This window comes from Anser brachyrhynchus (assembly GCF_964034855.1).
Source record: "Anser brachyrhynchus genome assembly, chromosome: 3".
NCBI lineage: Eukaryota > Metazoa > Chordata > Aves > Anseriformes > Anatidae > Anser > Anser brachyrhynchus.
The window spans coordinates 76,316,307-76,338,979 of NC_137696.1; the positions used below are offsets into that span (position 1 = coordinate 76,316,307).

Sequence of the window (22,673 nt, forward strand, 5' to 3'; positions counted from 1 at the left end):
AGCAATAAAATAAAGATTTTCAATTTCTCTTTGACATTGCAGCTTGGTGATAGCATTGTCCACAAAGCCAGAGAAACATTGGAGCGTGCTATAAAACTGGTGAATGATACCAAAAAATGGGGTGCTCACGTTGTGTATGGTGATACTGACAGGTAACTAACAGTCTGTATCTTACAATGTTTTAAAATCGTAATAGTTCTTCATATATATATTTTTCTGTTGTGTCAACATGATTTATGATACTGGAAGAAGTAGACGAACCCTCTTTGGGACGTTGCTTACTGTCTTGCAGAATGATGCAAAGTAAAGAATGTTCATTTTCCTGGAGTTGCTTTTAGTACTCTTAGAAAGCACTTTGAAGGTTTTCTTTCTTTTGTAAATTTTATGGAACAGGAAGGAGAGGATAAATAAACACCTTTTTTCAGGTGTGAATTAATACAAGTCATCTTTATTGAATGAGCATTTTTATGCCTGTTTCTGATGCCATTTTTATTTTGGAAAACAGAGTGATTTATTATGTATTAGGTATTACGCATTGATGCTCAGTTGAAGGCACTCTTTTAAGTTTCGTAAGTGGATCAGTTCAGAAGCAGCCACCAAAGTATACAAAGATATGCTGCATGAAATACATTATATAAGTAGTTCCCCTTTCTTAGTCAATCATCCTTCTAAATGATGGCCATGCTGTAGGCTTACCCATCTCTGGTGCTAGATTTGGGTCGTTTCTCAGCTATGGGAAACAGCTTATCTGGTTGTTCCTCCTTAATATCTTGTGAATCCGGTGAATGATTTCAGCCAAAATTGATGGAAGATTTGAAATTTTAAAGATACTAAATTTGTAGTAGTTTCACACACACTAAAAAATTACTGCTGGGAGAAGGAAGTAAAATCCTCTTGCTGGCCATAGTGAAAATAAACAGCGTACCCAGAGCTCTCTACAGTTCTCTCCTGAGAACTCAGAAGTTTTGCAGTGCCTGGAGCCATCACATTCCCTGCCTACAAGAGAGCCCCAGCATTCATCGTGCGTTTGGCACTCCTGATCTCAGACTGAACACTGAATCTTCTCAGGTTTTTGGCTTTTCAAAATGAAGGCAAGGAACAGAATTGTTAACAGCTTGCATCTTTGCCTTGCCACCAGGAAGCTGTAGCTTATAAGCTTCAGGAACTATGCTGAACAGATTTGTTCTTATTTCCTATGTCTGATTTCTTGTAGCATGTTTGTACTCTTGAAAGGAGCAACTAAGGAGCAGTCTTTCAAGATTGGTCAAGAAATTGCTGAAGCTGTAACAGCAACAAACCCCAAACCTGTTAAACTGAAGTTTGAAAAGGTAAAAGGAGAATGTTTTACTGCAAGTGTGTTGAGTGAAAGCGTTGTTATCCTAAGAACAATGTGAAGATAAAAGATTTTTCTGGACATTAACTTCATGTAATGATATACAGCAGTCGTGCACCATACTGTTTCTGCACGTATGTTGCCAGCTTCTTCTTAATGCTTTAGCGACCCTGTCAGAGGAGCGCTGCAGAATGCACCACAAAAAGAAACATTCCCTTTTTCACATCTGGATGCCTGGTGGCTTGTTACCGTGGCAGCACCAGGCAATTTGAAATTCCCATCTCATCAAGTTTTGGAAATGTCTCCCTCGGTTTGATATTACATGCATGTTACCAAACAAATGTGGGCAACTTGGTAGTGAAAATGTACACCATCCCTTGAAGTGATTCCAGTGCATTAATTCCTAGCCAGATGTTTATTCTTCAGTCAGCATTAGCACACTTCAGGATATGTCCATGTGATACGTATACATATAAAATGAAAAATCATAAACATTCATTCAGCAGGCTTTTGAAAGAAGCACTAATGACTGCAAGCCATAGAAGAGCAAGGCAATGTGATACTAATTTTGATGGAATTTTATCCTTGGAAAGTCATTAGTAATTAGTTCAGATGCTCTAGACATTTTAAAAGTACATACCTGATTCAAGAAGTTCAATCAGAATTCATATGCAAATTACCATTTCTCAGTGAAAATACAGTAGAAAAATATTAACTAGAAAAGTCAGAATACCTGTGGAAGGCACAGCAATCTTTCCTCGCTGACTGATATACAGAGACCCTTCCCGTTTCTTTGAGGTAATCCCGTGTCATTAAGCTGAAGGAGTAATTAGTCAGAAAAATTACTAGGCGTAAAGATACGCTTGAGCAGATGTCCAAGTGCTTCACTTCAAGTGCCCTTACTCACTTTTGGGTCAAAATACTGAGTTTTTTGGAGGCCTCCTAAGACAGGAAGAGGAAAATGTATAACATACACAGCCACAAAGCTGGAGCATCTGTTAAAGAAGTGGAACACCTATGTGCAGGTGTCTGAACTCACTGCTCCCTCTTCCCAGCAGAGCCCAGAAGATGTGGCGTTGTCCTAGTAATAGTGAGAAGCAATTGTTCCCCATTCTTTCTTCTAAAACTGCTCAAGGAATACTCAGACCATCAAAAATGAAGTAAAAAGTTGGAGAGAAGAAGCAAAAAGACCGTGACCCTAAAAATCCATTTATGAGGAAACTGTTCTCTAAGCATAGATATCCAAAAAGCATGCTTTCCCCAAATCAGGATGCTAATTGATTTTAGACATCCCGTAATTGGATGAAATTTGAGATCAGAAAGTTCAAACACCACTACTTTTGCACAGACAGATTTCTTCTCTAATGTTTAAAATGAAGTTGTTGTCTTTTTTAAGAAAGAGAGATAATACATTTGCATTAAAAATGCTGGCAGATGCAATCCAAAAAAGTAAGGATGCTCAGATTATACTGTGTATCACTTTGCATCTGAGCTTCAGGTTGCTTGTCTTTTACAGCTAGATGAAGTACAAAGCGATTCGAGAATGGAACACCACCGAACCCCCCTGAAACCATTTATGTTCAGAGCCACCTTATATTCAGTACTGTCAACAAATACAAATGTCAGTGAGCTATGTTCTTTTTAAACATTCCAGGTTTACTTGCCGTGTGTCCTGCAAACTAAGAAGAGGTACGTGGGTTACATGTATGAAACACTGGACCAGAAGGACCCAGTATTTGATGCAAAAGGCATAGAGACCGTCCGAAGGGACTCCTGTCCTGCTGTTTCCAAGGTAAGATACTCATGCATTCTTTCTGAAAAACATTACAGTATTCTGTTATTTCATTGCATTTTTATCCTTTCTCAGAGTCTCTAGTCTTTGTTAGCTGTCTGAGACTTTGTTTTTCTGGTATGAGTAGTTTGGAAAACAAATTGAAGAACTTGTGCAGCATTACAAGGTTTTGCAGTTTCTACCTTAACAATTACTGTCTTTTGGCCCCTAAAAAAAAACATAAAAACCCTCAGCTCCATGTAAGTTCTCTAGAAGACCATCCTTGATCCAATTCGCTTTACGGGGAAGTAAGTTAAACTCCAAGATGAGGCAGACTTTTCCCTAAAGGGTGTTTGCTAAATGACTCACTTACAGAAATCAAGTTCAGCTGATAATTCATTTAAAATAAAATTGTTTGTTTATTTTAAACTGTGTATTGGGATTTTAAAAAGAAAAGTTTCTTGTTCTTAATCAAGTCAAAACAAATTTATCCCAGTAAGAAAGGTAACCACTTAGGATTTACTTCCATTCTTCTTTTTTAATCCCAATTCTTTTGTTTGTTGAGGCAGCCAGAAAGTCGTACCAAAAAGTCTCAAATGACAGGGAAAAAAAATCTGTCATACTCTGAAAAACCTCTGTAATTGCTGAAGCAATCTCAGTGTCTGAGCATGGTCATGTCATGAAAGATGTGAAATTTCAGAAAGCTGACTGATTGACATTGGGATTGCATTGCTATCTTAAATATTGTCCAGTGTCCCAGGCACCTTCTTCTTAATCCTTATATTTATAAATATGAATTACTGTCAATAATGTCTAACTCTTTCCTTACAAAAAGAACTAGTGTGAGAAGAAAATACGTGAATTGCAGGCTCACGTTTGTGTCAACCTGAGAAAAAACATTCAGTAACATGTGAGTGGAAGAGAGGGCAACCTGTTGTCATATTAACATCCTAGTTCACAACTTACACTTCTCCTAAACAGTGTATTAATACTTGCATATAATTTAACTGAATTATTTGGAATTAATTATTTTTGAGTTAAAAATAACCTTTCTCCTTTGGTTGTAAAGATACTTGAGTGTTCTATCAAGCTGCTATTTGAAACACGTGACATAAGTCAGATCAAACAGTATGTTCAGAATCAGTGCATGAAGTTACTGGAAGGAAAAGCCAGCATACAAGATTTCATCTTTGCGAAAGAGTACAGAGGGAGCTCTGCCTACAGACCTGGATCCTGTGTACCAGCCCTGGAAATCACCAGGTAATAAAATTAAGAAGTGTTGATCGTAGGTTTTCCCCTTAACCTTTGTCCTGGCAAGTTACAGGTAGCAGTGAGATGTCTCCTTCAGGTATTATTGCAGCAGTCGGCCCTGACTGTCTTCTGTGTGTGGAGAGAGATCAGGTATCAGACAGTCCTGGAAAGCCGTTCCTTGTTCCTGGAAAAAGCCAGGCATGTTCAAGAGTAAGGTCTCTTGTCAAGACATGTCAAGACTGTATAGCGATGTGTCCTCTGCTATTACCAATGCTTTTGTTTTTGTAAAGGGGCTTGATGAGCAGCAAAAACGTTGCTCGTCGCTCATAGATATTGCATATGTTAGAGTTAAAATTCTGTAATACTAATCTCTCTCAGTGCTGTGAAACACATTACCAGGCATAATTTTTCATTTCTTAAAAAGTAACTTACATAGTGTAATAAATAATGGGAGCTGGTTTTTTGCCAGTTTTACCTTGCTTAATATGTCTTCAAATTAAGCCAAGCTTTTTAAATAAATAAAATTCCTCTCCTGGATTAATTCCTCCTTCCAAATGCATGGTCCTTTGCTTTCTGGGTTCCTGAGCTCGTTTTAGTGCTGTGGCTGCTCTTTATAAATATATTTCTTTAAAGACGTGATAGAAAGCAACCAGCATGCAAATCCAAGTGACCTGAAAGAGGAGGTGTCTTTAGTGTTCGTGTTCCAGGTTCTAAAACTTGGGTCTGATCCTGAGACAGATTAAAAATAAAACAACTTGGTCCTGTGCTTCCCAATAGACGCCAACTTCAGTCTTCTGCAGAGCTACTAAATATCACCAGATGGGGAATTTTCACAATTGTTTCGCTTGCTTGTAATTTGCCTCTGGGTGCATTGTAAAAAGTATTTTTAAACAGGAGAATGCTTGCCTATGACCGTCGCTCTGAACCACGAGTCGGAGAGCGAGTGCCCTATGTCATCGTGTATGGCATGCCTGGACTGCCTCTGATCCAGCTGGTGAGACGGCCCATTGAAGTCCTGCAGGATCCCAACCTGAGGCTGAATGCCACTTACTACATTACCAAACAAATTCTGCCACCGCTGGCCAGGGTCTTCTCGCTGATCGGCATAGATGTCTTCAGCTGGTACCACGAATTGCCACGGGTAAGTGTGTTTGAGGACAAACAGATTACACATGCAGCGCATCTATGCGGTGCTGGGTTTTATCTTGCTTTTTCACAGAATGAGGCTTGTAGGAGGTAACAGAGGTTAGTTATTTTACGAGGCAGTGGTCTGATGCCTAAACATGCAGGCCTGATTCTTAGATCTTGTGTGTGATTTTTTCACTTAGCAAATTTTTCCTTCTGTTCAAGGTTGATCACGCTGACGTCTTTATTTTCTGACTCCTTTTGTAGTTCAAAATAATATTTCGCTGTAATTGTTCATTTTTAGGTAATAGCTGTATATGCATCTATCTGGCTGTACTTAATTTAAATTTCTGCTCAGTCAATGTTGGAATGTTTTTCCAAGATGTTCTGAAGATCTTTCCTCTTCATAGAAAAGGTGGTAATGCCAGAGCAGCAGGGACACTTTTTTAAAAATCACCGGAAATTTTAAACTGGTTGTTTCCAAAACTGCAGCCACTGGAGCTGCAGCAGGACATGTGTAGCAGCAGGTCAGCACACAGATGAACAACTGCAGGAAGCAGGGTTTGAGATGAGCTCAGGAATTTACCCTGTGATTTAGGATTTCTTTAGTTAGTCTGTTTCTCTTTTCTGGTGAGCTTCCTTGTGAAATAGGTCATAGTGCGTGGGCAGGCGCTCCTCAGAGCGATGCAATCCACATTAATAATTTGCATGTGAACCCGTGCCCCACAAGCTATGTTATGCTTCCATACTCCATAAAAAAAGTCTGCGTAATCTAGGAATAATGCAAGCTGCTCTCCTCAAAGTTCCTTTCCTCTTACTTTTTTATCAGATTCAAAAAACTGCCTCCACTGCCCGCAGTGAGCTGGAAGGACGCAAAGGCACAATCTCCCAGTATTTCACGACCTTACACTGTCCCGTGTGTGATGAACTGACCCAGTATGGGATCTGCAATAAATGCAGAAGCCAGCCACAGCATGTGGCAGTGATTCTCAACCAAGAAATCCGAGAGCTGGAGCGTAAGCAAGAACAGCTGGTCAAGGTATGATTAAAGCATTGTCAGACGTCTGTCAGCCACAGACAGGGGCTGAAATTTCAAAGCAGCGTGTTACTGAATACCCTCAACAGAAATAGGAAGTGCAGCCCTGGTGTTAAACGTGTTATAACTTGTTTGCTTTTCCCGTTGCCGTTGAAGGCAGCGTAGCAGCTGTTACTCTCCTTAGCTTTGCATAAAACTGAAGCCAAAGGGGGCGGAGAGGATCTGAACAAAAGATGCTTTTTTCCTTTCTTCCTTTTTTTTTATTGTTAAGAATATCTTACGTGTTTTTTTAGGTTCCTTTTTATAACAGTGTTGATGGCGGGTTGTAAAATACGTTGAAAAAATCAGCTTTTGTTATAAAATAACTGATGATGTTCCAGAAACAAAAAATGTTTGTCTCAGAAAAAAATATTTATCTGTGTGCATAATGTGGATATGTTCTAGTTTGGGGTTTTTTGTTACCTTTCCTCTTGATAACAAATTTTCCAAGCTGTTTTTTTTCCCTTGAGCTAGAAGTCAATTAAGAGGGTAGCTGACTGTGCTCCCAAATACGTTATAGCAAAGCACTGTGCCTCCCCTTTCGGAAACATAAGTATGCCCTCACCTACTTTTTGTACTGCAGTAGTTTAAAATTAACATTTGGGTTTATTTTTGTTGTTATTGTTAAAATCATTTTTAGCACTCGCGCATGAACCATTTTGATTACTTGCCTGAATTGCAAGGATATAAATGCCCCTGTAATCTGGGCATTAATTAGCTACGTTCCTACGGGGCTCTGTTCCTAGAAAACCATTATAATTCTCGATTCATAAATACCACATTACTAAGATGTGGACTTCTGTTTTCTTGCTGTATTTTGCAATAGTGGCTCTCATCTGCATTGTAAACGACAGGAAAGGAAAGCGATGCGTTTTCCTGTGGTGCCCTCGCCCTTTTACATTGCCTTTGTTCTGGAATAAATTAAAACTGGGCGGATTGGTCTGGCCCTGCAGAAGGACCAGGGGTTTTGCTCTCTTGTCACTGCAACGTGCGCCGGGTCAGCAAGGCCTGGGATCCAGTTTTAGTCAGTATTTGATGACTCGACCTGTCAGTACGAGCATGTGTCCTGATCTAGATGTGCCTCATGGCGCAAATTCTTGGCCCTCCTAGATTATAAATGTTCCAGAGCCAGCAGAAAACCGATGTATCAGTTTAATGCCACTGAATCACATGTTATTTTAAAACTTGGCTTAAAACTTAGCTGCCCTAGATTAGGGCCACAGACTTGTTCACAAGACACAAACTGAGCGTTGAAAGCGTCTTGAGTATTATTTAGTTTGGTCCCATGGTTTCAAACCAGCCCCGGCCTCTTTCAAAAGAACCAGGGGAGACGGTAATTTCTGAGGCTCTGCTGGTGGTTACAATCCTAGCACAAACCCAATTTAAATCCTGAAGGTCGCAGGTGCAGGTCAGGGGGCTGGTGTCAGCACAGCGTGTGCGACCTGGCTGAGCGGGGCTGCTCCTCCACAGCTCCTGTCTGCGTTTTTAGTCTGCAGCGATTGAATCCTGCTGCAGGTCTGGCTGAGGGCTGCTGGTCCAAAGGATTCTCACAAGGAAAGAAAGACAGGAACTAAATTTAAAAGCAGAGGAAGGGCGTTCATTGATCCGATTTTGACTTCTTGCTCAAACTATGCAAATGGTAGGAGGGCTCAAAGTTTTTGCGTTACAAAACACAGGTGTGGAGGGGAAGCAAATTGCTGAGTTTTTGGAAAAACTGTTGGGGGTGGCAGGCACTGGAAGGGTTGAAAAATAAAAGAGCAAAGCAGGGGAGTTCTCTTGAAAACTAATCAGAGTGTGTTTTCCAAAAACACCGTTGGAAAAACTCTGCCTGCTGCTATTTTATTCAATCAAGTATCTCACGTTAAAAATACTTTCAAGCAGCGTTGGCTATGTTAATGAGCAGTTCCGTGAACAAAGAGAACAGTCAGACCTGCCTTTGTGTTTAGGTCTTGGGATTGATTGACTCTGACTTGGAAAGTAAAAGCTCTAATTGAAGCTTATCTTGAAATAGGAGTAGCTTATTAATGAAGTCTCTTTCCTGCATAGCAAGTGACTGCAGAATAACAGTTTTTGTCTTTTTCCACTAGGAAACTTTTCCACAGGGTAGGTTTATCATGAGTATACCACACTGCCCCCACTTGAAGCCACTCAGCCATTTAGCATGTTTTCCCAAGTGCCACCACGTATGAGTAGACATGAAAAACACGCTGTGTGGCCAAGCTGTTGACCTGTGCCCAGCTGGCAGCAGCTGTCTGCCTGCCAGGCGCTAGCACCAAAATTATCTGCCTGGCAGGGGCAGGAGAGAGCTGCCTGGAGCCTCTGTGCTCAGGAGAAGCTTGGTGCTGGCTGCCTGCAGGGCTCTGCCTGTTCTGCTGCTGAAACGTCAAGGACGCAGTAGTCTTGTAGCTTTGTAGCCTTGCGTTAAGTTTAAAATAATCTGTTTTCCTTTTTTCATACGCGATCCAGATATGCAAGAACTGTACAGGCTGCTTTGATCGACAGATCCAGTGTGTCTCCCTGAACTGTCCCGTACTTTTCAAGCTATCCAGAGTGAGCAGAGAATTATCAAAGGCACCGTATCTTCGCCAGCTACTTGACCAGTTTTAAATGATCTGTTACAGGATTCCAGGTGCTATTTTTTTTTCAGTGTTTACCACACTAAGACTATTGTGCATGGTGCTTTTTCAACTCATCTAGTCCAGGATTTCCATTTTAACTGTTGGGTTTGTTATCTGAAGAATAATGAACACTTATCCTAACTAAATTAAAAAAAATAAATAAATACATTTGTTGATCTATGAATAGCTCACTTTTTAAGATGTACAAATTCCTTCTTTCTTTCATGTTTCTAACATACTGTTTTATAATGCTGATGTTGAAATAGCTATGTGTAACATCTTGTAAATCCATTTCAAAGTAGAAGTCAAGTTTACTTCCTGGGGGAAGGAGCACTGAAAACCTCTTGAAACGATAAAACCATTAGTGTGTGTTCTTGAACTGTCAGTATCAAGACGTGTTATTATATATTATCCATTCACTTTATAATTTTGTCTGCGAAATATTTTGTAAATACACTTTTTTACTTTTCAAACAACTGAGTAAAATAATGTGCAATGACTTTTATACAGATAATTTTAAAGTTGGTTGGTATATCTCCTCCTAAGTTTTGCTTGATTCCAAGTAGATTGTTATTTTGATCAGACTGTGCAAACAGTAGTATCATGTGTAGCATTTTGAAACATTATTTTCTAAAAATTGCTGTCTTGCTTTAGCTATTAATGGGGCATTGTGAGGAACTGTGCAAAGACATTTTTGTTACAAACCTGTGGGACTGTTGCAATACTTTAAATATAAAATTTTATTCCATTTTTGCTTGTTTTGTATAGACATTTCTATTGCTTCTAAATATGCTTAAAATATTTTCTTTCCTTATGTACTGTACAGTTAAATCTTATTTGCCACCATCTTGACAAAATGTGTATTTAGAATATTTGTATAACTGTATAAAATGGAAAAGGAATTATGTGGTCAGTGCATTGTTTTCTAAACTGGAAATCATTTTGTTTTAGAAGTTAATAATGGAAACCATATTAAAGTTGAATAAAATGATATGGTAAAAATCTCTACACTGCTTCTTTGTAACACCCAGCTGCAGACACCTTTGTCTCCCTCGTTATGCACACGAATAGCATCAAAAGCAAGACTGCTGACAGCAGAATTCACAATTCAGTCTCCAGCCTGAACTTTGTGATCTAAAACCACAGTATCAATTCCTGGAGGCCTTCTCCAAAGAGGAAGAGAAACATTTCCAGTTGTTTTCCATTAGTCTAACCATGAGTGAGTTTTATATTTAGAAGTCCAGAGTAGCTTTTAAAAATAGAACAAAACTTTATTTACATAAAAGGAACCTGAGTGCCTCCTCCAGTTCAGCATTTATTACATTCAAGATACGAGTCAGTCTATTAAATTTCACACAATACAGTACAATGTAAACCCCACAACAAGCAGAATAAAACCTTTCCATATATATAACAGAACATACGCAGGTTGCTAGGAGCTTTTATGCAAAGTAACCAAAAAAAAAAAAACAAACCATCAAGGCACAAAATTTTGCCTGCTCTTGCATTCTTGCACTGTATGTATGGGTCATTTACTGAGTAAAAGTGCAAATGCCAGGACCAACACCTTGGTGCCTGCAGTACAGTCCAGCCTCTGGGGATGATTCAGGGATGAATAAAAATATTACATGACATTTAACGCTAAGACTTTACCTTTAACACTGGAGGAAATGGGCACGTGACCATCTTCAACCCATTCCTGTTTTTATAGACAAAAATACGAATGTTATTAAATTCAGATACCTAACCCACTGACCGCAGCTCTTGTCCCCTGCACTAGGATGAGTTTCTAGCACAAACAAGGCAATAGGAAGGTCATACAGTTTACTGTATTAATTTCAACCCATAACACTTAAAAGAGCCTCCATAAAGCTTAAACACTTCTTTTACCCTTAACTTAAAAGGCACTGTAAATAGATCCTCACTTTAACTGTAAGACTACGTATGCCAAGAAGTAATTTATGTTGGAAATTTAAACATATGAAAACTAATTCATTTTCTAAAACAAGTCTTGAGGAGCACCAAAAATCCAATTAACTAGGAAGAAAGCTGAAGCCTTGAACATCAAGGCTGGAGACCTGCTATGAGCCAGCCTCATCACTGAAAAGTCTTCGAGCTGCTTTAATCTTAAATTGGGTTAAACATTTCATTTTCATTAAAGGGCAGCCCCTGACATTAAAAGCATTGCATTCAGGGAGTCAGGAGAGCACGTTATAGACGTGTATGCCATTTCAAGTCTGAGGCCAGCATTAAGACCCTGAGGGCGCCAAGTCCTGGCAAAGCCCACTCACAATTTAGACGTCATCCAGCCAAAGGCGCCTGGTATCAGTCCCAACGCGCTGCTACATGCTGCCGCTCAAGACCTGCAGGTAAGTGCCCCTGTGTCAGCCTGCTGCTGGCTTCTGCCGGTCACTTTCTGTAAAAGGACGCACTGACCTTAGCGCTCCCGGCTGCGGCTCTGTGCCGTCTGCTCAGCATCTGTAAGGGGAACAACACTGATGTGTGCCTCGTAACTTCACATGCCTTAGGTGGGCGGTATCAGCCAGTAACTTCTTTTTGCACAGCATTTTTACATTTGTTGTAATACATATGTACAACATACATATACATATAGTATGTAGGGTATATACACACGAATTATATATATAGGGTAGAGCACATTTCTTAATGGAGGTCTTAAATTTCGTTTCCTGTTTTCTACTACTTGATTATGCAACATTTGTTAACTATCCCTGAGAATAATCTTACCTGCAGCACATTCCAATTTGAACTTTCATTCAAAAATTTGTGTATGAATTGAGAATTATTTTAAAATCTTCCTGGTTTCAGGTAGGTTTCTTAAGCTAGGTTGTTTTTTTTTTTTTCTGGCAACATGATCTCAGGTATGTGGAGACTTTTGTAAAATCACTAAAGATTCCCACCACCAGAAGTCCCCATTGCACCATTTTTAAACTGCTAATTACAGTTAATTCTAATTCAGACAGAAAGCCAGCCAAAGGTTTAGTATTTTGGTAACTATTCCAGTCTAGGACATTCATGGGGTCTTGTATTAATTTTGCAAACATAGTAAGGACTTTACATGAATTCAGATAAAGCAGATGGACGGCTACTACGGTGGAGCACTGCCGTATACCATTTCTGCATCCGTTGTTGGTTGCCCTGCACTGAACCCAAAGGATAACCTCTGATCTCCCTGGGGGTGGAAGGAAATCCCCCAAAGCAGAGTAGAAGCAGTCGCTATTTCCCCCCTCTCCACCCACCGGCAGGATTTGGGCATACCATCAGATAACACTCCCTGATCTCCAAATATGAAGCAGTTATTACAGAGTGCAGGAGGGAAAAAGAAAACTTCAAGAAATCTGATCTTTATCTGCACTCGTGTGAATCATTCTCCCTGCCATGCCATTTCATTTATTGTTATTACATGAAACTTACTGAATGAGTAAGGCCATGCAGACTTGCTTTTGTTGATCAAACACTGTCACCTGTAGCAGGAATGGGATTTGGGCTTATAATTAGAAGCATTTGGAAAAACTCTAAGCAGAAAAGAAAACCCTTGCGTAGCAAGTAAAACAAATCCATATTTTAAAGTGCAAGTTCATGCATTGCACCGAAAAGATGCCACAGAAGTAAGCACACAAGGAAAAGGAAAGAGGAATCAGGCAAATATGCAATGGCATTTAAATGCCTATAGCAGCAGGACAAGGAGGCCCTTTAACATTTCAAGATTAAAAAGAATAAAACAGTTTTCACTACAAGTAGATTCCTGCTTCTTATCAACTTCTTAAGAGACAGGAAAATGCCACTAAGTTCCAGGTTAAACACTCAAAGGACGAGAGAAGGAACAAAACAGACCTGAAAATACACCAAACATCTAAGTTTCTGTGCTGTGTTACATTTGGAGTTCTTTCTTGTGTTAGTAAATTAAAGTTCTTAGCAAAAAAAAAAAAAATGCTAAGAAAAGTGCAATTTTTTAAAAAATATTCTGATCATACAGCTTTAAAAAATACTACCTTACAAATTTTGGTTTTCAAGTAGGTAAATTGCAAGACTACTGTTTCAGATTTTGCCATCAGCTGCTGCGTTTTTGTTCTCACAGGGCAGTGCCTGCTGACACAATTACTCCTGAGGGCTTCCTCCTTCACAGCAGTGAATCCACAAATGCAAACTGCTTCTCCTCTAGGAAAAATCTACCTGTAAGTCACTACCCACAGAAACAAAAGCCGAGTGGCACCAACCCAGCTGGTCTGGGGCAAGCGATGACACAGCAGAGCCCGAAGGGATTGTCTCATCAATAATTCCATCTCATTTTCAAATTTGCACTGTAACATATTGCTATGTACAAGTCTTGGCACAGGAAGCCAGAGAAGTTGTTACAACTTCAAAGTAAGCAACAGGCTTAAAATCTCACGGCCCTGTGTCAATACCGCATATTAAAATTATATCTAACATATCACTTATCTTCTTCTTAAACTTGATTTCAGTGGTAGTGCAGTAATTGAAATCATAACAACAATCACAAGTACTTTCAGCTTTGATTTGTCGACATCATTTAACTAGTAAATCAGAGCCAAGCCTTACACTGATAAATATGACCCGTTTTGTCCCCCCTTCCCACACGACACTTTTAAATGTCCCAAAACTCACGGTTCCACTCCTAAAAATGAATCTGGATTTTTTTCTCATCTTAGTGGCAGAACCAGACAAGTACGTAGCTTGCCAGCAGGACGACTACTCTACGGCTGCCAGACATCACCTGAAATTTAACTCGATTCCCTGGCTTGTCACACACAAATTTCAGTACAGTAGAAACATTCTTCTTTCACAAGATAAGAAGGTTCAGCACCACAGATAGCAGATCTCTCCCATTTCCGATGGAAACATTTTGTGTCCAAGCAGCTCGGAATTGCACCCTGCACCCACCTCCAAAAAGCTGCGTGGTCTGAGCAGCTCCTTCCTAGCTAGCTCATTTTACAGCATGAATTACTTATACGCATGCCTGACATTTAGAAAACATCTCGTATGTTTTAACATTTTCGGTATAGTCTATACATTTCATCACGTTACCACATTCACATCATCACGGACTTCTGCGCTCCGAGATACTTCGCTGCGGACCGAAACTGGAAACGGAGGAAGGACCGGACCGGACAAACACAGAAACGAAACACTCAGCTCTGCACCACTACGGAAAGATCCTTGAGCCACTTTACAAGAACAGCTACAATTCAGTTGCATTTCCATTTAAAAAAAAAAAAAAAACAGTTTTTACTTTAATCATTCTTCTCCCGGTCGGAATTTGCATTTTTTCTCCCAGGGGAGCCGCCAGCCACCGCTGGAGAATCGCCCAAAACATCGTCTGGATGCGGCTGGAGGGAGGCTTTGGCTGGAGAGTCCCCCTGTATCTTACGGGAGGTCTCTATCACAGAGTTTCTCAGCGTATCGTTCATTTCTATTACCTCAAAGTCCGCTTCGTTCCACTCTCCCGCGTCCTCCTCATCCTCTTCGTCCTCGTTAAGCCCCGAATTCGACAACAGAGCTTTGCGGTCCTCGCTCTCGCTCCTTGCTTTCGACTCGCTCTCCCCGGGCGCGTTGGCCAGTTTGTACATCACGGGGAACAGCAGCACCGTCACGGCAGAGGTTGCCAGGGCCGTGTACATGACCACGGGGACATGGTTAAACTGCCCCTGCAGGTACCCGACCGCCGCGGGGATACACATCTCCCCAAGGGCGGCTCCGACCACGAACAAGGAAGCCGACTTGCCCTGTATGACCGTGTACTGCTCGATCCAGGAAATGCCGCTGGGGAAGATGGTGGCCATCGACGCTCCGTACACAGCAGTCCCGACCCACAGGGAAACCGCGTACTGCGCCAAGAACGCCAAGCACGAGGAGGAGACGGCGGAGCCGACGAGGCTCAGCAGGATCATAGTACCAGGGTACAGGCAAGCAGCGCAAAATATTGCCACCCCTCTGCAAGCAGCAAACGCGCCCCAGAAGACGGAATTCAAAGCAGCTGCTTCGTTTTCATTCATCTCAGCAAAGACCTTTGCATAAGTAAATATGTAGGAGCCGTAAGTAACCTCCGCTCCCACGTAGCAGAAGAAGAAAATGAAAAGGAGAATGATAAGGGCGTAGTGGTATTTGGCAACCTTGCATTTCTGCACAGAAGCCTTTGATTTGTCTCGGGCTGAGCCGCTCTTTGAATACAAAATAAAAAAGAAGAAGGACACAAACAGGAGGTAGGTCCCTATGACAACATAGGACCACAGGAACTCTGCACCGAGGCGGTGCCTCAGCGCTAGCGGAGCCGACGCTGTGGGCACAGGTCTCGGGGCAGACTGGTTTGTCTTCTCACCTACTGGAAGGTCTCTAGGTTCGGAACTTCCCAGTGCCATTTTAGCCAGAATCGGAGCCACAAACGCACCTATAGCAAAACTGAAGTGCAAAGCCTGCATGTGCGGTCCGGCCTCTATCCCCCACGTGTTCAGTGCAAGCACATTGCCACCTGCAGATGGGAGAGAGAAGGACTCGTTCATTTCAGCCTTAAACCAGATACCCTTTCAAAAAGGGAAAAAACAAAAACAAAAAAAAACCTCTGCATTATGAATTCCGTTTGCGACACTACCCACTTCAGCAAACACAATGTGCAGAAGTGTAATTAATGTCACTCTGCACCTTAAGCTCACGTGCCTGGTTGCAATTTCGGAGGGTATTTGCAGCGGTTAAAACAAAGAGCCACAAATTGGCTTAATCGAGCAACAACGGCCGTACTTAATTACCTCATGTGACAATTTGTCTGTGCCCCCGTTGTAGCTGATGTGACGGACCTGCCTCGGCCAGCCGCTCCCACGCTCTCCCCCTCGCTCTGAGGAGGGTGTAAATTGAAGGCTCCTCAGCACATCGAGCAGTCTCAAGCACCACCACTACTGTCCTAACAGACCATCCCTCACACTCACTTATAATTTGCAGCTTTTTCAGCCCTTTTTTTTTTTTTCCCCGAAATAGCCAGTCTAACTGCTTCTCATCTTCGTAAGTTTTAAAAGCAACAATGCACAGTGCTAAGAACCAAAGGTCTCATTACACATCCCAGGAAACCCCACGAGCAGGGACTACCCCACCTGAGTTCAAATGGTTTACGGTATTTCCAGAAGCAGAAAGGTTTATAAAAATGTTCCTGCAGAGGTCAAACTACAGTACCCTCGGATCAAAAATAATGCCAGAAAATAAGATCTGAGAGAGGTTTTTTAATACCCCCCAAGAAGAATGCAGGAGAATAAGGACAGTAATCAAATTCCTGTGCTGCAGTACAGCAGTCCCAGTCACCCATCACTAATACTCTTCCAAATCAATTAAACTACGTCCTACTGCCTTGTTTAGTTCCTCCTGCCACCCCTCCTCAGGCTGGGAGGCCGCCCTGTCTCAAAGGCCTGGCTTTCAAGCAGCTCCTACTGAGGACATTTTTACCTCAAGCCCGCAGCACTGTCCCATATGATGAAATTTGAATCCAGGGGCCAAGTATAATGATCCTACCAACGGCATCGAATACATCTCTTTTTTCTCTACTGGATCCTGTGACAGGCTGCCTTTAATGTCAACAGAGCTCCTCACTGAGAGCAGCCCCGCAGAGAGGGATTTGGGGGTTCTGCTGGACAGAAGGCCCGACATGAGCCAGCAGTGCGCGCTTGCAGCCCGGAAAGCCGACTGCATCCTGGGCTGCGTCAACACAGGTGTGGCCAGCAGGGCGAGGGAGGGGATCGTGCCCCTCTGCTCTGCCCTTGGGAGGCCACACCTGGAGCCCTGCGTCCAGGTCCGGGGCCCCCAGCACACGAAGGGTGTGGGGCTGTTAGAGCGGGTCCAGAGAAGGGCCATGATGATGACCAGAGGGCTGGAGCACCTCTCCTATGGAGAAAGGCTGGGAGAGCTGGGGGTGTTCAGCCTGGAGAAGAGAAGGCTCAGGGGGGACCTCACTGCGGCTTTTCAGAATTTAAAGGGAGCTTATAAAACAGATGGCGAGTGACTTTTTACATGGGCAGATAGTGACAGGACAAGGGGTAACAGCTTTAAACAAAAAGAGGGGAGACTGAGATTAGATGTTAAGAGGAAATTCTTCACTCAGAGGGTGGTGAGGCCCTGGCACAGGCTGCCCAGAGGAGCTGTGGGTGCCCCGTCCCTGGAGGTGCTCAAGGCCAGGTTGGCTGGGCCCTGGGCAACCTGGTCCGGTGGGAGGTGTCCCTGCACATGGCAGGGGGTTGGAGCTGGGTGGGCTTTGAGGTCCCTTCCAACCTGAGCTGCTCTACGATTCTGACGTTGGCACGCTGCTGGCACATCAGCTCCTCTTGCAGCTGCACCACCGCTTCTGCAGGAACTCCAGAATACTCCACCACTGGCACATTTTGGTTGTTTTCTGATCCTCATCTGCAACTAGTACTAACGACCAGCAACCCAGCTAGCTTCCTGTAGATGAGTAAATTCAAAGAAAAACACTGTTTAAAGGGCACACGGCACTTTAAGCCCGTAATTGCCCACTGTAATGCACATCGATCTTCTCCAGGAAGCAAGATACCCATCTCCCCAGACCGCTTAAGTCTGTTAGAGACACACACACTGAACTGTGCCTGTTACAGAGAGACAAACACTGAAGCCTCAGGACCAGAATAATCCAGCAGGATAAAAGCAGCAGATAAAACAGCTCCCTTCTTTTAATTCCAGATGTGTGTAGACACACTTACCTGTGTCTAGGACTCCCATGGAAGCCCCAATTACTGACATCAGGACGGTCAGCAGCAGGGATTTCTTACACCAAGGAATGCCATAAAGGCCAACCGTTGTTCCAAGCATGGATAGCGCTGAAGAGGTTAACAAACAAACAAAGACCATAAATACTGCAGTTTCTACTCAACCTGCAGAACGTTTAGCAAACTAAGAAATAAAACTTTGTTCATAATTATTGAAGTTACAGATAATCCCAACAGCTGATGTAACCTCATTACCTGAGCTCACGACTAGCAAAAGCAGCCAGAAAACTCAACAGAACAATTTTACACCTGGAAAAATTGAGTTTCATCAGAATATAAATGTTTCAAGAAACACCTATTTTGCTAAAGTTTAATTTGCAAATAGGGTACCATCTGCTGCTAAGCATACTCGTTATACCACGTACACTAAGAAGTATTTTTCTGCAGACTTTTGATTTAGAAGCATTACTTTTCCACAGAAGAATTAAAAAGTGGTTTTGAGCAAAATGAACTTCTTCCTCTGAGACCTACACGGTATTATATTTGGCCCCACTTAAAATTCGTTGCACTCGTAAAATCCTATAAAGAAATTCCCCTTAGCCAATAAGCACCCTCCATATAAAAATGCCAACTTTCATTTTCATTTTGCTCTCACATAAGCAATGTATTCCAAGTGATTTCTGGAGTTTTAAGATGTCGACATACAAAATGTCTCGTCATAAATTTAGCAACAATTCACTGACTGTATTAGTTTTGCTACTACTAACTCACATGCCATTTTAAAAAATATCTTACAGCCGATGGAATTTATTTTTATTGAAATTTGGGAGGACCTTCAGCAGTTAAATTGTGTGCTTATGATCACCATTATAAGAAAATATTCTGCAATGAGCGCCTTGAATATACAGTATTAGGCTTCTACATAGCTTGCACTAGTTCATCACTGGTGTGGCAGATACTTAAAGATCAGTGATGACAGATGCAATTAACGCTTACGTTAATTCCAAAATGGAAAAAAAATATAGAAGAAAAAAAATCCAGAACCCTAGTGAAATACATGCTTCAAAGAAATTTGAAAAGCTAGCTTACTGATCTGCACTGGGAGAAAGCTAAAGATGGGGCGTACCGAGGACAGCTTCCCTGCTGCCTCACTGAGAGCTGAAAAGCAGCTTCTCGGCGAGCCCTCAGCTGCCCACTTCAGACCTTCCCCTGAAGACTGGTGCTTTAAAGCCTCCTTGACAGATTATGTATTCAAAATCTGTACAGTAGCAGAGTTTCAGCAGCTGAAGGCTGGGAGGTATAGCTACATGAGCCAACAATCCCTTACAGGCAGCCCTCCGATGCTGGAAACATGAGACGATTCAGCAGTTCAGACTGGGTTTTTGCCGTGCTACCAAATTGGAAGGAATCTGGAGATGAAATGTATTTTCCAAGCGTTACTAACGAACAGCCACCCCATGATACATCGGGAAAACAAGCAAATACTAAACTACTTCAAGTTAATGCTGACTTCCACAGGTGTACTATTTCCATTTTGAGAGGTACAGTCTCAAATGTCGGACATAAACACCTCTGACCCCACTGTATATAAAAAGATCAGGAAGTCAAAGGGAAGCCACTTTACAAGAGTTCTGGAGCAGAGGAGTAAAGAACAGGGAGGAGAACAAATAAAGCTGAACAACATCTTAGAGCAAGAGCAAATAAGACGAACCGATGCAGGGAGGGGAAAACAGGAAAAGACACAGATGTTACATGACACGACTGCTCACGACAGCCAGAGGTAGGCACAGAGGGATAAGAGACTTGGTTCAAACACTAGCAGTGGAAAATGGACCTTCTCATATTCTCCAACCCAACCTGGTGATTAAAGAGCTGCCCTTGAGGGACGCAGAGTTCTGTTTGAATCTCCCCAGGTGAAGGTTTTTGTGTTGTTTTTTTTTTTTTTCCTTTGCCCAGAGAAGCTGTGGATGCCCCATCCCTGGAGGTGTTCCGGGCCAGGTTGGATATGCCTTGGCCAACCTGATCTAGTGGAGGTGTCCCTGCCCATGGGTTGGAACTGAACGGCCTTTAAGGTCCCTTCCAACCCAAGCTATTCTGTGACAACGTCTGGAAGGGAGAAGGAGAAAGTAGAGCCCCAGCAGCTGCTCTGAGAGCCCCTGCCCAAACAAGGGGGTAACGGGACTCAGAAGGGAGCGTCGCCCTTCTGGATTCTGAGCGTGACCCCGGCAACCCAACGGCCGAGCAGCCCAGCTCCAACAGGACAAGGCCCTAACACTGGAGGAAATTGTAATGTGCCCAGGAAGCTGTTGAGGGCATCAACTGCTGTTCCTATAGACCTTAAACGTTTCCATAGTTAGGCGCAAACCAAGCAGCAAGCTTTCAAAATCACAGATGGTATATACAGTTTTCCACTTTAAATAAGTTCTAATTTGATTGAGGTTCCTCCAGTCAAAATCTCAACGTCTTTGTCTAGGCCATGAACGCTTCAGCTGAGCTTTAAAAAAGGCAAGAGTTTTACACGGCTTTCCCTACAGTACTGTACCTCGGCACCTCCACGGCCGGTTTCAGCTGTGTGCAAGTAAAAACCCAGACAGTTCAACCTATTTCACACATGCACCTCATAAAGCGATGTTACACAAGGTTCTGTGTCGCGTGAGGCTTCCATATCAAGGATGCCATTTGTTACAAAGGAGAAAAGTTTGTACTTTGGTTGTGCAAAGCAAAGGCCCCTTTTGGTCAACCCAAAGTTTTGCCGATTCTAAAACATTTCCGGCTACCAGCATGCCCCGCAAGCCCAAGTACCCGGACATGATGCTGTACAGCAGTAACAACTGGACGCGTCCGGCACCAGAAACCAGACCCAGGGGAACGCTGCGACAGGGAGCGACAGCACGGGCGCGGGGCTTTGCGAGGAGCAGCGCTACGTGGCAGGCCTGCTGGGTGCCCATGTCTCAGCCCTGCCGCATCAAAGCGGCAAGTTTCCCCAAGGCCCCGCGTGAACCAACGGGCAGCACCGGGCGAGCGGGGCCACCCCTCGCCACACAGCCCCCTTCCTCCCACCCAGCGACGCTCGGCACCTGTAACACGAAGCGGGGCCCTTCCGCGCCAAGCCTGGGGCCCGGGGTGCCGCGCGTGGGGGTCCCCCCGCGCCCCGGCGGCTCTCACCCAGCAGCAGGTGCGCGTTGACGCAGTCGAACAGGACCCCGCCGAGCACCGACCCGCCGAGGTAGCCGAGGGAGCGGCCCACGAAGACGAAGTAGATGTCGGTCACGTTCCTGCGCACGTTCTCGGCCAGGTTCTGGAAGGTGGGCCCCAGCACGGCGATGCTCATCCCCTGCAACGCACCGGGCGGCGTCACGCGGCGCCCGGCCCCGCTCCCCCTTCCCCCCCGGCCCGGCCCGGCCCGTCGCGGCGCGGTGCCCGCTCACCAGCCCCAGGAAGGCGGCGCACAGCGCCCCGGAGATGCACCACCGCAGCGCCGCTCCCTCCCCGCCGCAGCGGCCGGCGGCCGCCGGCACCTCGGCGCGCTCCGGCTCGGGGGAGCGAGGAGCCGGGCCTGGGCCCGGGCCCGTCCCGCTGCCGGCCCCCGTCCCGGCGGCGAAGCGGACGTGCTTCTTGCGCTCCGCGCCGCCCATGGCGCCCGCGGCCCCGCCGCCACCAACGGCCCCGCCGGACCGCGGGCAGCAGCGGGCAGCACCGGGCAGCACCGGGCAGCCCCGCCCCGCCCCGCCCCGCGCGGACTACAGGGCCCGGCGTGCCCCGCGCGGGGCTGCCCGGGGAGCCCCCGCCTGTTGCCATGGGGAAAATGGCGGCCGGGGCTTGGGGGGGAGGGGGAGGGGGGGGGTATGAAGGGAGGCGGAGGTCCCTTGGTTTGCTCAGCCCCGAGCAGAGCAGGCCGAGGGGAGGCCTCATGGCGGCCTGCAGCTCCCTCACGAGGGGAGCGGAGGGGCAGGCGCTGAGCTCTGCTCTCTGGGGACAGCGACAGGACCCGAGGGAACGGCATGGAGCTGGGACAGGGGAGGGTCAGGCTGGGGGTTAGGGAAAGGTTCTGCACCCAGAGGGTGGTCGGGCACTGGGACAGGCTCCCCAGGGCAGTTTGGACAACGCTCTGACACCTGGTGTGACTTTTGGGTGGTCCTGTGCGGAGCCAGGAGTTGGACTCGGTGATGCCATAAGGATTTATCCAGCTGATTGCTCTGACAGTTGCTTCGTGGGTCAAACACCTAACCTGAAGTAGCTGGGGGTGGCAGAGGCATTCTTTCCATTGTGTCCTGCGTCTGATTCTAAGATGTAAAGCTTTTATATTTTCTTTCCCAGCAAACAGCTGACTCGGGCATCTCTCATCTCCAGTTTTTCCTTCTTCTGAAGTTTCCCAGTGGGCAACTTGTTTCTGTCTGCCAGTTTTTCAAACATTAAGTTGAGGTGATTTCACAGCTAACTCTAAACACATGTATGGCAGCATCCTGTAGTGGCTACAAGTTATATCTCTGCTATATCTAGTGCCTGAGAAAAATACAGCCTTTTCCAAGAATACTGTGTAGAATACTGTGTACTGTGTACTTTTAGTTTATCTGCAACCTCTGCAACCAGCCATCTGCAGACTCTGGAAATTTTTTTTTAACTGCTATTACTGAGCTTACACAATCCAAAATAGTTACAGTCTTATGCAGTATTACTTTAATTATATCCAGGAGACAATTAAGAGTGCCCTTATGAAACCATGAGTACCTTTTTCTCATCTTGGAGCCTTTACAATCTTCCA

The 22,673-nt window shown here is 44.2% G+C and overlaps 2 protein-coding genes across 4 annotated transcripts in view; one reads left to right on the forward strand and one right to left on the reverse strand.

The window, feature by feature from the left end:
- Positions 1 to 10,179, forward strand: part of REV3L (REV3 like, DNA directed polymerase zeta catalytic subunit) — a 122,044-nt gene extending 111,865 nt beyond the window's left edge. For all 3 annotated transcript variants that reach the window (XM_080586874.1, XM_080586875.1, XM_080586876.1), the window contains 7 exons: positions 43 to 152; positions 1,214 to 1,328; positions 2,988 to 3,125; positions 4,174 to 4,364; positions 5,250 to 5,496; positions 6,310 to 6,519; positions 9,022 to 10,179. In XM_080586874.1, coding sequence (XP_080443000.1) covers positions 43 to 152; positions 1,214 to 1,328; positions 2,988 to 3,125; positions 4,174 to 4,364; positions 5,250 to 5,496; positions 6,310 to 6,519; positions 9,022 to 9,162 — 1,152 coding nt within the window. In that variant the 3' untranslated portion in view covers positions 9,163 to 10,179. The remainder of the gene's footprint in view (positions 1 to 42; positions 153 to 1,213; positions 1,329 to 2,987; positions 3,126 to 4,173; positions 4,365 to 5,249; positions 5,497 to 6,309; positions 6,520 to 9,021) is intronic.
- A 1,842-nt stretch (positions 10,180 to 12,021) lies between these two features.
- MFSD4B (major facilitator superfamily domain containing 4B) lies at positions 12,022 to 21,614 on the reverse strand. The gene is made up of 4 exons (XM_080586877.1): positions 21,340 to 21,614; positions 21,077 to 21,245; positions 17,906 to 18,022; positions 12,022 to 15,681 (listed from the first exon to the last, which is right to left on the reverse strand). The coding sequence occupies exons 1-4, from the start codon at positions 21,544 to 21,546 to the stop codon at positions 14,447 to 14,449; spliced, it is 1,728 nt and encodes a 575-aa protein (XP_080443003.1). The 5' UTR covers positions 21,547 to 21,614; the 3' UTR covers positions 12,022 to 14,446.
- Between the last annotated feature and the right edge of the window lie 1,059 nt (positions 21,615 to 22,673).